A 15,275-nucleotide genomic window follows, 5' to 3' on the forward strand; every position below is an offset into this window, starting at 1 on the left:
CGTGTCCGGTTCCTATTCGGGGATACCGTAGGGGCCAGTATTATTTGAGCTTCGAGATTCGCGCAGAACGTATTTGAACGGTTGAGATTTTCCAAAAAATAACGCAAAATATGAGATATCTCAGAGGATGTGAATTCGGGGCTGAAGGGGTTTAGTAGAATGCACAGCGTCTCTAAAATTCGGCGTTTTATAGATCGGACGGTTAAGATCTGAGTTAACCTAGGTGATATGGATGATGCTGTCCGTCCGATCCGTTTTTTTTTTTCCACGAGAAAGTAGAAACAGTGAACGGAAACGAATCCGGAGACAACCGGACATGGACGCGGTACTATCCCGATAGAATTTCTCCACGTCAGCTGCTGCTTCTCTTTCTCTTCTCTATCTCTTCATTTCCCAATTCGGTTTACTGAGCCGGAGGCCTCAATCTCCACTCAGATCCGCTCCAACGCAGCGGTATTTCCATCAGCTCATCTCACGACAGATCCGACGTCGCGAGTACTGTCACTTTAGTGCCATTTCAGTCGTCTTCTCTTCTCACCCTGCTTCTCTCCTCTTCTTTCCGAGAAAAAGGTGAAACAAATTTAACCTTTTGATAGAAGTGGCGTGGATTTGTTTTGCGAGATTTTTGTGCGGTCTAGGTGTCCAAATAAAGTGAATAATAGGTTATGTTTGAGTGTCAGATTAATAGTTAGGGTTATTTAATTTAAATATTTTTTAAGTTCGGCTACTTTTCTACTCCTGTGGTAGTTTCCATGGTTCTTTTTTAAAGATTTCAGTTACTACATTTATAGCTCATTTTTTTTTTTACTGGTATCTGCTTTGTAGCTTGTCTTGACAATGTATAGCATTAATCTGCAGTTACCATCTAACATCTATAACTTAATCTGGATAAGTGTGTTTCTGAATTTGTTCTTTTTTTTTTAAAGGAGAAGGATACAATTGATTCATTCTTTCCTTTTATGACACTGTAAATCTTTCCTCCATCTGCACCCCCCCTTTGTCTATTTTCTCCTAGCTCAGGTAGGCTAAACTGGACTAATTGCTGTTTCTGTCTTCTTATTTATTTATTTTTTTTGTTGAGAAAAAGGCCTAAGCCCAGTTTCATTAAACGAAATAGTTAAATTATAACAAACTGTTCTTGTTGAGGTCATCATCTGTTAACACAAGGATAGTATTCAACTCTCACCCATCATATAATTGTCAAGTACCACATCACTCAGTTTGATTTTCCAAAAAAACAGCAACAAGCTGTTGACATTTACTACTACTAAACTATGCAAAAGACCTACATACTTCAGCCGTCACCTAAGCAACTATATACACTACTATAGTGATATAACTAATGTTGCTCCTGGTTAGCCACTTGTCCCTCCTTATACCCCTTGATAAAGCACTCTGTCTCTTGGGTCCCGCACTCTCAGTGGGATATCTTCTAGAGTTTCTGGCATCCATTTCTGAGTAGCCTCCTTGTTCTTTGCCTTGGTATTACCTGTCCAATATGTAACAAGGGAGATAGTTAGCAGTATAATTGATCTTGCAGTTGTAGGTTGAGTAGATTGAAAGCAAATATCATTTCTGTGCTTCCATATTGTCCAACAAATGGCACTAAACACTAATAGGAATACTGTTCTATTATATTTAGATAGTTGTATAGCAAATTGCAATATATTATCCATAGTGTACCATCTCTGAAAATATTCTTTTGACTCATTCCCATCCAGAACAAGACCTGTTGAGCAAGTGTGCAATTTAAAAACAAATGATTGATGGTTTTTGTTTGTTGACAGAATTGACATCTAGGTTTCCTACCCACCCTCTTTTCTGAAGGTCATCTTTTGTGAGAATTCTGTTTTTTTAGTACCAACCAAATGAATATTCTAACTTTGGGTGTGATAAGAAGTTTCCACCACATCAATGGTTTATTCTTTGTAATTCCTCTAAAATTAAGCACTTTATATAGAGATTTATCAGTAATAGAACCAGATCGTTCCCATCTCCAAGCTATCCTATCTTGTTGGTGAGTGAAGGAGACCTTACTGATAATATATAGTACTTCAGCCCAATCTGAACTAAGTGTCCCAAAAAGGTTTCTTCTAAATTTAATAACCCTCCCTTGTGTGAATATAACATCTGATATCAGGACCTCCTTACAAGTACAAATCTCAAACAAGTGAGGGTAATTATTTTTTGTTTGTAACTTGAGAGAGAATGAAATATAAGGGTAGAAACTAAAAAGAGATGGATACAAGGATGGAGATATAGGGCCTTTCCATGTTCTAGCAAATTTATGCTATTTCAGGCGCTTCGTACAACGTTCCTATACATTGAAATTGCAAAATAGCCCATAATGTGTAGAGTACTCTCTCATTTCACCGTAAAAAGTTGAAATCTACAAGTATTCTTAAGAGAGCAATGTTCTGAATCTGATGTTTGTTTCTCAATTCTCATGCATTGCAAGTATTAAATGTAGTTTTGTGATTTGTACTTTCTCATTGTCAGTATGATGTTAATTTACTTTCTTTTGGGATAGGGCTGCTTGAAAAAGTGGGGCTGCTGTCATTGCAATGGGGCGTTCATCTGAGGTGTTTTTTTTTTTATTCATGGCTATCATAATAATAATAATAATAATTTTGAAGGCTTAACAGAAGTATACTGTGTATTTCTTTAACTACAGAATGTTAATTTAGACAACTTTGAAGATTTTGGTGATGAGGTGTACCCCACTTTTGACTCGCCTTTAGGTGAATCCGATCAAAATGTTCAGAAGTTAGATAACAAACGTGCTCATGATGCAAGGTCTATATTTTATTTTAATTGATACATTATACTCTCTCTCTCTTTTTCTTTTTCTTTCTTCTTCTTTTTTTTTTTTTTGGTTGGGGGGGGATATCACTAGAGATAGCTCTGTTCTAAATTATTCACCAAGCTAAGTTGTCTCACAGTCTTACGATACACATTATGTTTTGCTGGTTCAAAAATATATCCCCCTATCAGTAACCCATCCAAAGAATAGATGGAAATCGTATGGGAATTACAGATTATTTATGTACTGAAATTGTATACACATGATGATATTTATGGGGAGTTAAATTTTTTTAGATGCTTCAGAACTCTGTTCCATACAAGTGCCTTCCCATGCTTCAAAACCCTATAGCCTGTTCCTAGAGACTGTTTCTTATAAACTACTTTGGATTGTGAGTTTAGTGTTGATTCTGTTGGGGAGAAGTAAATGCAAACAATTTTAAAGTACACATAATACAAAAACAGATTAGTAGGGATGAGCAGTAATAGCTGTTAGTTTGCATTTTGCTGTAGTTTTGCCCTATACAGTATTGATGTGTAATTGTGTTTTTCACATAATGTTATAATCCCTGTACTTCTATATATTTTTTTTTATGTATTTTGACAGCAAGTTTTTTTGAATTTCTGAAATGTATTGATTCTGATTGGTTTAGAGAGATGCTTTAGCAGAGAGGTTTTATTAGAAAGGAAAGGGGATGAGTGGGTCCTAGTTTTTTTTTTTTTTTTTTGCTTTGTTGTTCAATTTCGGCAAAAATTGAAGAGAAGTCCCCGAGTGAGTCTAGAATGAGAAAATGATACTCTACATAGGTCTTCTGTTGTTTATATTTGATCACAAACAGAAAATCTAGTTGACATCAGATTTCCGAATGTTCTTTCGATGGGAGACAAATGAGAAACTTAGTTGGACACAGTCAAAGTTTGCTTAGGTGGGAGAAACTGGAGTTGAGCATCCAAAAACAGTGGTTATCATTTATTGCCCTCTGTTGTAATCGGGGATATCTGTTATAGTTGGGATAATTGTTTGTTTATTTTATTACTGTTATCATTACCATCATTCTGGTCTCCATAGGCACTAATTAACCCTCAAATGTGCAAGTATGAAAACTTCCATCTAAGCACTGGGCTATCCAACATATAATGGGGCAATACTGAAATTGGGAGCTGGACTCCTGTTGTAGCTCTGTCTTATCTTGGTTTTTGTTTATGATTGATTAAATGACATGCTAATTATCTTGTTGAAACTAAGTTCTATATTCATTTAGTTTATCATTGCCAAATCTGTGGCCATGACTTGTAAGCTCAAATATATCTATGACTAGGTATCATCACACTAACGATGGAAGTGACCTTAGCGATGCTATATCCAAAGGTCGCGATTTTTATCTTTCTCTTTATATGTGGTTTGAGGCATCAGTATTTCTTTTATTTCAATCTTTTGTGCCCCTACAAAGTAAAATTCATGTGCTTACCTTCAGAATAAGAAATATCTCATAACCTGTCTGAAACATGGAAAGTGTTGTACTCTCCTAATTTCATATAAAATCCTCTTATTAATCAAAGAGGACCTTTTGGTCATCTTTTTGCTATTCTCGGTTGCATCTTTTATTTATGTTGGCTAGTTGTATTTTTTTGGTCCGTAATGGTTTTCTTTTTTATTTTCCAGAGTATAATTGCCTCTATTTAATTCTGTCATGTTCCATTAATTTTGGGTAGAAATTGTGGGGGAGAACTGTAAAGATGCAAGTGATCCAGAAGAAGAAAATAGAAAGGAGAGCAAAACAAGGACCAAGAGCGAAGAATATAAGAAGTCTAGCGAGTACGCTCTTCATTAAGATTTTTGTTCTGCCGTTTTCTGGAATTCTTTTAAAAAATACAAACATTCGGTACATGCAAATGAAGGATTACTGTACTGCTCCATACTCACCAGTATGCTATACTTGGTTGGATGATTTCTCTGTTTAGAAGACGAGACTAGTAGACAAAAGGATTACCTATACCGGCTAGTGTACTTGTACCAACTAATCTATTTAAGTACTGCTCTTAAATGGCCAACCTGTTTGTTAGCCAAAAAACATTGGAATCTCATGTATAGTTCTTTAAAAATCAATATATGCCACATATAACCCCCATAATACATGCAAAATGTTCCTCTTGATCCTCCTTTGTCAATATCATTGAAAATACCAAAACTGTCAGCCTTCACTCATCGTATATGGAAACTATATAGAAGTTTGGTTTTGAAGAACCTGAGAAGCGAGAATATGGAGAATAGTTTCATCCTAATTCCTATTTACCTTTTTCTTGGGCAATGCATGTTGTGTTTATCATTTTTTCTTCATTTACTATTTGTACACCATGATAAATTATGTCTGTCCTTTTTAGAAAATGTTCCTGAAAATATTTGCCTTTTGAATTTGCATAATTGTGATTGTGTAGCGGAGTCACCAAGTGTCCTTCAGCCATGTTCAACACGGATATACCAACTGAGTTGAGGTGTCTTTTGTGTAAGGAAATTTTTAAGGATGCAGTGATGATACCTTGTTGCCAGCACAGTTTTTGTGACAGATGTAAGTTCCCCTTCTTTTTTTCCTGTTCCATTATTATTTTGTTTTATTTATGTCAAACATGTATTATCTTATGGTCAATTGGAATTAGCGTCAAACTAGGGATTTCTCAATAAACTGAAATGTATGGTGGGCCTACTGGGCCTAATTATAACTCCAGGCCTATTGGCTCCATTTTGTTTATCTCAGTGTGCCAGTTCAATTCATTCTGTTCCATCCTTTCTTTCATCATTCTGATTGAAAGTATAATAATCATAGGCGATCGATCTATTCTTGTTTTCCGTTTAAGCAATAGGTCCGCTGTCTCTCTCTTGAAACCTTGGCAGAGGCTGCCATTTCTCTCTCTCACACACACGCACACGCGTGCACACGGGAAGCAGCAACAAGTTAAAAACCCGAAGCCCCTTTTTTTTCTTTTAGGGTTTGTTTACTGTTCTTGTTTGTTGCCTGCTTTGGCAGATAATTTATTGGGTAAAATTTAATTCTATTGTAGGTTTTTCTAATATTACTCTGTGGTATAGTTGCACACCAGAATTCTGCAAGATCGAACTGGTGTTTGTGTTTACACAATACCTAACCACAATCTTGTTCATAATGCCTTAGTTAAAGAAAGTTTAAGATGGTGTTGAAAGTCTCTTTGCTCTTATTTCACAAATCTCTTTGTTCATAACGGTCTAATTCGGTCGATAATTAAGATCCGAGCAGACTTCCATGTTTAGCAGAAGGCCCTCCAGAATATTTATCCTATTTTGATTTGTACATTTGAAAGGAGAAATATGAGAATTTTGTTTCTTGTGATCTTATTCCAAATATCAAGCTTTCAGTTTCACTGATGAAAAGCTTTTAATTCTTAGGTCTTGCATGGGTAGGAAGAATTCGTTGTAAGAGTATCACTGTTTTTTGTATTATTCTCTGTAGATTAGGAATTTCTTAATTGAACTAGTTTTCATATCTTGTGGGGACTACAGTTTTGGGAAGAAGGTTATTTAGAGAATCTTTATTGATCCATACCAAAAATGTTGACTACTGCCTGAGTCTTGGTGTCAGAAGAAGTTGCAGCTATGGTTGCTTTTGGGATATTATGCAAACTCAAGCTTACATTCATATAAGAAAACAAACAAATATGCTAGTTGGGTGCATGTGCTAAGTTTATTAATGTGAAAGGCAAATGTGTAATACTATTTTTGTAGGTATTCGTTCCACTCTTACTGAGACGAGAAGATGCCCCAAATGCTCCTCTGTTAAATGCGCAGTTGATGACTTGTTACCAAATCTCTCACTGAGGCAAGCGATTGAGCGATTTATTGAGGCACAAGCATCCATTGGCGGCATGGATAACTTGTTACCTAAAGATGCACCGGGTTAGGACCATTCTCTAAAATTAGTCAATAGAAATTCCTTAAGGAAATTTCTGGTGTTATGAAGAATTTGCATAGGAACCAACAGATCTATCCTCTTTAGTTTTATTATATATGACCATTTTTTCATGTATGGAGTAGATGTGCTGTGCAAGATTAGTGGTCAAGCTAATGTGTACTGGTACTGGTATTAGCTAGTCAGGCTAGGTAATATGACTGGTGCATTAACTGTACTTGAGCACACCATAATGTATTGATTTCTCATCCCATGCTTGCATTGCAGAACACATGAATGTATGCACTAGTTATTACCTAGTAATATATTTTGCACTTTGATTTTGCACCCTATTGCTTTTGGCACTCACTGAATATGATTACGCCATGTAAATCAAAGTTTGATTCTCAGCATTTAGTCTTAATAATAGTTTCTTAATTGTGCTCAATTTGGTTAATCTTAGATGGGGAATCAGGAATTCAAGCAATCGAACAATCATGTGCTGTCTCAATCCGTCAGCAGAATTTCAATTCTCCATCAGGAAACGGGAAGGGATCTAACATGGCCGCTTCAGAATCTGCAAGAGAGAATAAGAGGAATAGTGGAATAAAGATAAGGCTGGATGATAAGCCCCTGAAGGTGGCTGGTTCTACCCAGGTCAGCACTACTCCTACTAATGTTGGATCAGCGAGTCATGATAAAGCAGCTCTGTCTGAGGCAGCAAAACACAAGGGCGAGTTACATGTTGGTACTAGTGAGCCGAACTTGCATCGTAACCTACAAGAGAACACTGAAGGTACTCTCAAAAAAATGCCTGCTTGTACTATGTAACAACTAATCAAACTGAGTATGTGTTTTGTGTGTGTGGGGGGGGGGGGGGGGGGAGGAGGTATGGTTTGAATTGGGTTGACAAACAGTAAGGACTCTGATTTGGCATGATTTTCATTAATTTATCTTTTCTTGGTGCGGCATAACTAATTTGGAGTTGACTTCAGTTTTAGTTGAAGACTTCTCTGGCCATCTTAGATTGGGGTTGTGCCAGCTACAGGCTTCAAATCAGCCGGGATTTGAATTGATTTTACTTTTTCTTTTAATCCATTCAGTGGTTTTATTTCTGGTTTTGACCAGGTTAGATGTTGTTGCATGTCAGTTGGGTTTTGGGCTGGAGGTAGAAATTTTTGTTAGTGTTCAATTGAAAATTTCTGGCAGAGAAGTGTGATTTTCAGTCAATGCATACATGTTGTGACAAGTACTCCTACAATTCTCCGACCATTAATAACTGAGTGCGGTAATCCTTGGTTAGTAATAAGTGAAATCATGCAAATAAAAGGCTTTTTAATATTTTTTACATTAAAGAGAAAACAATTCTACAGTGGAGTTCTTAGTTTCTTGTCTTTAGCTTCACTTGTACAAGCCAAGGATTACCACACTCAATTAGCTTCAATTGAGTGCGGTAAATTCTACAGAGTACTGAAGCATTACTTTTTCATCAAATTACAAATGAAATACCATGTGTCACCCAATTTGGAACTCTACCCATTTTCTTATTTAACAAAAATATACATCGAACTCAAGTTTACCACATTGCATCTCAAACTAGAGCTTCAACTAATTGTGTTTCCATTCTAATATAAGGCGGAAATCACTACAACCATGCATTTGAATTTAATAAACTAGAGCTTCTACTAAGTGTGTTAAATTGACATCCACAGCAAACAATAAATAATTTAATAAATATGTATACAAATGACTACACTAGCAAGAGATTCTTCTTCTTGATTAGCTATAGGATTATGGGGTTCAGCACACTAGATAAAAATCTAGGTGTTCAATGTCGGACATCCTTTCTTATATAATAGCAACAAAATAACTTGTGTAGAATCTTCATATCTAACATCAGTTGAGCTGATAGTTAAAATCTGTCCTTGCTGCTGATTACCAGTTGATTTGTATTCCCGTCAGGTCAGGTTTAGGTTCAGGTTCAGATCATTGATTTCTCAAAGCCAATTAAATTATAATGATAAATTGATAGATATTAAAATAGGTACCCTACTGGTATGTGTAACTGCTGGCTGTATCAACTGGTATGGGCAACTCCTGGCTTCTGCCACTCAAAAAGTTGTTGAAACCTGATACCCCAATTTCTTTGTTTTTCGATATTTCATTCAAATATTTCACTTTTATTTTATTTTTTCACGTTAATCAGGTAACATGCCAATGCAGAGAAGAAATGACCTTGCTTTCAATAATCAAGGTACATCTAATTTGTGTGTTTATATTTTTAAAATGCAAATTATCCATTTTTTATTATTTATTTTAAGCTGATATTTTCTTATTTAATATATTTTGTTTTTGTTTATGCTTTTAGATGGACCTGGGTTTTATCCACAGCAGCAACACAAGTTTAACAGAAGGGTTTGTGAATATTTATCACAAGTATATCAAACAATTGAATGTAATTTAACTGTGTACAGAAGCTACAAATAATGATATATTTATATTGCAGGGAGATCGTACTTGTTACTTCTGCGGTTCTCCAAGTCATTTTATTAGAGATTGCCCAAACAAATTTTCTGGTAAGCTGTATGCATATTTTCACTACAAGTTTTTGTCTAATTCAGTGCTGATTATGTTTTTATTCTAGTTTCTACTAATTTAGTATATCTTTTGGATGCATTTCTTTCTTTTTAGTTAGAGTTTAACCAGCCATCCTTTGTACTTGGGATAACTTAATGATCATGGCTATTATTGCCTTGCCTGTAGATACGGTGGTACAGGACAACGGTATGTTTATTATATTGTACTTCCATTCTTACCAACGTATATTCCTTCTTTTGTTACTGAAGGAGATGCTGGATTTCAAGGCGGGCCATCTGGATATGGCCCACAAGTTGATTGGGCAGGACCTGCATTCAACCAATACCGACCTGCATTCAACATGTATGGAAACCCTGGGGCTGTTCCTTTTGATACCAGCGCTTATCCTGTTATGCCCTTTCAAATGCCTTCTTATGTTCCACCGTTCTACCCTGGGATGTCTGATCCCTAGTAAGTAATTTCTAAACTTTCAGATTTTGAGATCATCTCTCTTTTACCCTTATGATAAGGCATATCTCATTGTCCTAATAAATTTTAGTCTTTTAACATCGTGTTATATTTCATCGCACTCAAATAACTTGCTTAGCACTAATTTTGTTTTTGTAGATTTTATAAGCATTTGCTTCTGATAGATATATGAACGATACTAAAAACAAAATAAAAGAGCTGTTGGGTTCATTTGTGAAACTGTGGTAGCAGAAAACTGAAGAGAAATGAACTCTTCAAATACTCAAAATAGAATCCTAAAAGCTACAAGAAATAGGGGGAAATCATAATTCGTTTCAGTGTACCAATAATAGTCCTGGTTGGTGGAGAATTTAATTTGGCTCTCACATTGGTGCATCAAAGCATTCCATTATTTATTCTTGCTAGTTACCTACTTTACTGTAACATGTTTCTCTTTTATTCAAGGCGCTCTTTCTCTTACTGACATTCTACCACTATGCAATTTTGTAATTAATATAGTGGATATATGAGGATGGGAGGTATGGGCCCTACCATGCCTGCTGGTGTAGAGAGACCATTTGTTCGTCCTGACTATATGGATCCTCGTGCTGGTTGGTACAGAAACAAAAATTTTAGTGATCATCCTGAGAGGTAATGCCATCACGTTTTGAATAAACATAACAAACGATGCATTTGCAGATGTATATTAATAGAAATTATGTTGGATCTTTGTGCAATTTCAACTTATAGTGAGAAATGATTTTGATAAAGGCTAACAAAATATTGAATAACTGCCTGCCTACTTTCCGTCTATAGTATACCAGAGTTCACACGTTTTGTCTTACAATGTACTGTCATTTATATTTCCTTTGTTTCAATATTATATATTTCTGATATCAATATTATCCTGCATAATTTGTTTGTGTATAATTGCAACTTTTCAGAAATACAAGGACACTACAAAACATTTTTAAGTAATAGTAATGAACTAAGTCCTGTTCAGTTCATATGCTTTGTTTGCTGATATTGTTTTCTACCCTTACTGTTGGTTTTATTGTTTATTAACATGTTATTGTTCTTTCAGAGATGATTATGAGGATAGAACAGATGAGTATCGGTATACTGAAAACCCACGCAAGCCGCCACAGAGACGGGCTCACGAATCAGATTCAGATAGCCTTGAAGAACCCCGCTCAGGACACAAAAGGCAAAGTCGCGACAAGTACTACTCTTCAGATGAAGAGCCCCGCTTCAACAGGAAGCAACCCGAGAAGGTTTCGTACCCAGAAAGAGAGAAAGACAGGAGGTCGCATCACTCAGAGAAATCCATATCTGAGGCATCTTCAGACCGGTTCAGTGGCAGACCACACAAGGGGCATCAGCAACGTACCAGTAATAGTAGGCACCATGAAGAGTCTACATTGGAATCCCGGTCGGTAAGGGAGAGGCAAGGTGGAGGTAGCAAGGGTAAGGGGGTTAGTGAGAGGAAAGTGGGTTCTAGTTCGAGGGATCACGGGTCAGAGGCTGATAGGTGGGAGATGGGTGATGGGTCTGACAATGATTATAGGAGAGACAGAGAGAGGCACCCGCACCGCCAGAGAAGGCGGCGGGAGCATTGAGAGGTTTCTCTGGACTTGGCTCTTTGTGGACCAGTCGATGAATGTATATACTCAATGCCTAATAAATTATGCCTTTTTTTGTTTTAGGGATATTCTGATATTTTGGTACTGATGTTCTGTTTCTTAGAATGTAGGAGTCTTGTGCGGACTGCAACCAAGTGATTTGTATCTCTGTAATAAGGAGAGTTAAAATAAAAATCTTGTCTTATTATCAATCTTTTATTTCCAGTTTTGTGGGAGTATTATTCATTGTTTTAGCTAAACAAAGTAAAAAACTTTGCCAAGTTGTGCTTCCCAATTACAATGCAACCAAAAGAGGGGTTATATTTCTGAAGAATTGCATCTCTTTAGGTATCTTTACATTTGCGAGAAAATATAGTGGTTGATCCATCAATCATCTATTAAGTGTTACAGATAATACAAAAGATAATATTATCCATGCCAGGAAGAAGTAACCAACAAGCCTTGTTGGACCTACATCCTCAGGTTCCTGCACATTCCATCAAGCGCTCATGAATTACCAGTTTATGACAAATCCAATTCCAGACAATTCAACATGAGAAAAATGAAACTACCTCAGGTGGTGGTTCCTCTCGGCTTTGTGTCGAATCATCATCGACTTCAAATGGCCACACATATCTATCTGGCTGTGCACTTCTTGCCAAGCTCCAGTCGTATAATCTCCTCTCTTCTTTGGTCGAGAGTATAGTGTAAGATTCCTTTCATATCATATGACAATCAGGAAACACAAAATATCAGTACTTATAACAGTTCTGTTCTTAATTTGACAATTTGTGCAATTTTCATGGTTATTAGCAAATAACCTATAAAATATTTTATATATCCATGTAATTTGAGGAATGTATTTGAGACTGAAATAAACCCCTATAAATATTACATTTTCCTAACCTATCAGAAAACCTTTTCTAAGGTTGAGGAGGCACTCAAATCTTTAAAACAAACCTTAAGTAGGTCTAGCTCCTTTTTGACATCCTCTTCCTCCAAGCCTTCTTTGTTCTTTAGTTCTTCACACTTGCTTTGGTAGGCAAGTTGTATCTGATAATTAAGTCAATTTTCACATCTTTGTCATTCCAAGGTGAATTGCAATAATATTTAACCAAACTGTATTTCTACAGCAATTATCATACCAGTGAATTGTCATTCCATTTCTCAATTTCATTTTCTATTTTATGATTAAAAGTGTTGGAACTCATAATAACCCTTCTTCCAACTAAAAAAAGTGAGCATTAGCTATTTTACTGATACGACTAGCGGGTTGCGGATTATCGTAAATTAACCAATTCAGTCCGTGAGTTGTCCAAGATAGGCAACAACCCGATTATATAAATATGGTTGCCTACACCTAATAAAACAAAAGATAGACAGTTGCCTACACCTGGTAAAATCAGAGATAGCCCACGCCTGATAAAACAAATATATGAATTTTCTCTAATAAATATGGTAGTACAGTAGAATAACTCGTAATATATAAAAACTTGAATGGTAATAAGGTATTATAAGTGGGCAAGAAAGCATACTTGATCAGAAGATGCTGTCCTTGGGACACCGAGATTCCCATAGTGATCAACATCAGTTATTGCTGCCATCCCAGAACAAATTAAATTTTAATTAGACGGGAAAAGTAAGAGCTAGAGAAATATATCTAGAGGGATCTAATATCTCATGCTTTCCATACCTCATTATACCTCATATTTTATATCATCATTTTTAAAGTCCAAATTGTTGCGAACAGCTCAACATGATATTCAAACTAAAATATACTTGGGGATGAAATTTTATTATTTCTGAAATTTTTTTACTATTTTTTAAGATAGGTACAAAATGACTGTTTTTTGTACCGTTCATAAACAATGATTTTCTCCCTATCTAAAAAATAGTAAAAAATTTTCAAAAATTATAAAATTTTATCTCCAAGCATATTTTAGTGCAAATATCATGTTAAACGGTTCGGATCGACAATTTAGATTTTGAAAATAAAAATATAAAATATGAGCTATCATGAAGTATAAAAGGCATGAGGTATTAGAATCCTCGTCCATAAAAATATTCCCTTCTGCAAGGTAATTCACATTTTATTTTCTTAGCATACTGAAATTTCGCCTTAAATATTTGTCAAATTTTCATACTAATTCATGACATTTTGCTTATTTTATGTTTTTGTAATTCACATTTCTTCAACTAAATATCTCACCAAGGGGGAAAAAAAAAGTAAAATAAAAATAAAAATAACTAAAGAATGAGAATACTAACGAAGTCCACGGATAGCTTTCTGTACATTTGCCGTGGAAATAATCGATGGTCGGCCAAGGCTGCGATCGCCATCACCATCCGAAGAGGAGGTGGTGATCTCATCCGTGACAGGAACCGCCTCAGCAGAGCATTTGATGCGAAAGAGGAGTCTGCATTTGGAAGGAGAGGTGAAGAAGACAGAGCGGTGATGCGAAGCAGCAGCGAGCTTGATCGATGGTGAAGGAATCCCCACCACTGCCATGGAAAGTTAGATAGCAGATGTTTACTGGTTTGGAATTTTCTCTTTAATTCTGTGTTTTTTTTTTCAAGTTCAATTTTGTTAGAAGGTTGAGGTGAGTATTGTGTGGTTGATAAAGAGAGAAAATGATAAGGCGGGAATTTGCTCATGGGAGATGCTGTCAGAGAGTGTTTTTTTTTCCTTTTTCTTTTTGAAAATTACAACTGTTTCCTGAATTTTTTTTATAAACCATAATTAAAAAAAAAATTATGAAACCAACGTGATTACTTTTTTTTTTTTTTTACAAAAATTATAAGAATTGAAATGTCATTTTGGTCCCGAATTTTTTTTTTTTGGATCAAAATGGCATTTCGGTCCCATCTATTTTTACAATTTTTCACCTTATTTTTTGTCGAAATATGTGAAAACGGATGGGACTAAAATGGCAATTCGGTCCAAAAAAAAAAACGAACCGAAATGACATCTCGGTTCTTATGGTTTTTACAACAAAAAAAAGGAATCAAGTTGGTTTGATAAATTTTTTATTTTTATTTATGGTTTCTAAAAAAATTTCATGTCTCCTTGCATCTTCATCGTGATTTTTATTATCCCGTTCGCTACATTAATAAATAAAAATATTTACAAGAGTTATTCACAAGTTTTTTTGTTTTTGGCTCCAATGCTCCATGTATGCATTGTTGCTAGACTCCACTGAGGACCACTAATCCCTCATCTCTTGCGTTGGGAAAGACAATAAATGATACAAATTATTATGAATTAGCTTAGCATTTTTTATTTGGTGTTTGAATTTTATCTTATGCATCTATTTTCTTTGGGTGGACAAGGGATTTAATATCCCGCTTCCAGTTAATGTAATTCACAATTCTTATCCCGAATATTGTATTAATAAGATTAAAAAATAAAAATTACAGAAAATGACACTAGTTTTTGGGAAATTCCGGAAACAATATTTTCGTTGGATAATCTAGCGGAAATTGATTTTTTTATTTTTGATAAATTCATTTTTTTATATTATATTGTTTGATGTTTAAACATAAAAAAAAATCAAATAATCTAACATTTTCCGCTGAATTATCCAACGAAGTTGTGCCTATGTTCATTGGATTATCGAGCGGAAATAGGATTTCCATTTCCGTTGAATAGTCTAACAGAATTGGCCATACATTCCGCTGGATTATCCAACAAAAACGTTATTTCTGAAATTTCCAAGAAACTGATGTTATTTTCTGTAATTTTTTGTGTTTTTAATGTTACCTAATAAAAATTTCAGATTATTATCTACACACTGTAGTTCCATCTACTAATCCAATCTGCCCCTAAAAGAGCATGCCATTCTCAATTATTTGATTCTCCTTTCAAATTCTTATCCAGGGATAGATGACT

At 35.4% G+C, this 15,275-nt stretch overlaps 2 protein-coding genes across 9 annotated transcripts; one reads left to right on the forward strand and one right to left on the reverse strand.

Annotated features, from left to right (window-relative positions):
• Window positions 1-302: 302 nt before the first annotated feature.
• LOC144566180 (uncharacterized) lies at window positions 303-11,588 on the forward strand. Of its 8 annotated transcripts, none has more exons than XM_078316105.1 (14): window positions 303-570; window positions 2,531-2,582; window positions 2,675-2,796; window positions 4,122-4,171; window positions 4,516-4,618; window positions 5,239-5,369; window positions 6,557-6,727; window positions 7,183-7,515; window positions 8,926-8,973; window positions 9,088-9,134; window positions 9,226-9,295; window positions 9,566-9,767; window positions 10,284-10,415; window positions 10,849-11,588. In XM_078316105.1, exons 2-14 carry the CDS (start codon window positions 2,565-2,567, stop codon window positions 11,381-11,383), a joined length of 1,962 nt encoding a protein of 653 aa, XP_078172231.1. In that variant the 5' UTR covers window positions 303-570; window positions 2,531-2,564; the 3' UTR covers window positions 11,384-11,588. The 8 variants fall into 8 exon arrangements, with proteins under 8 accessions (XP_078172231.1, XP_078172233.1, XP_078172236.1 ...); XM_078316107.1 differs by having other exon boundaries at window positions 336-570; window positions 9,569-9,767; XM_078316106.1 differs by having other exon boundaries at window positions 493-569; window positions 2,524-2,582.
• A 93-nt stretch (window positions 11,589-11,681) lies between these two features.
• NDHU (Chaperone DnaJ-domain superfamily protein) lies at window positions 11,682-14,008 on the reverse strand. Its single transcript, XM_078316113.1, has 5 exons — window positions 13,655-14,008; window positions 12,922-12,983; window positions 12,347-12,439; window positions 11,959-12,102; window positions 11,682-11,873 (listed from the first exon to the last, which is right to left on the reverse strand). Exons 1-5 carry the CDS (start codon window positions 13,893-13,895, stop codon window positions 11,778-11,780), a joined length of 636 nt encoding a protein of 211 aa, XP_078172239.1. The 5' UTR covers window positions 13,896-14,008; the 3' UTR covers window positions 11,682-11,777.
• Between the last annotated feature and the right edge of the window lie 1,267 nt (window positions 14,009-15,275).

This window comes from Carex rostrata, chromosome 15 (assembly GCF_964058835.1).
Source record: "Carex rostrata chromosome 15, lpCarRost1.2, whole genome shotgun sequence".
NCBI lineage: Eukaryota > Viridiplantae > Streptophyta > Magnoliopsida > Poales > Cyperaceae > Carex > Carex rostrata.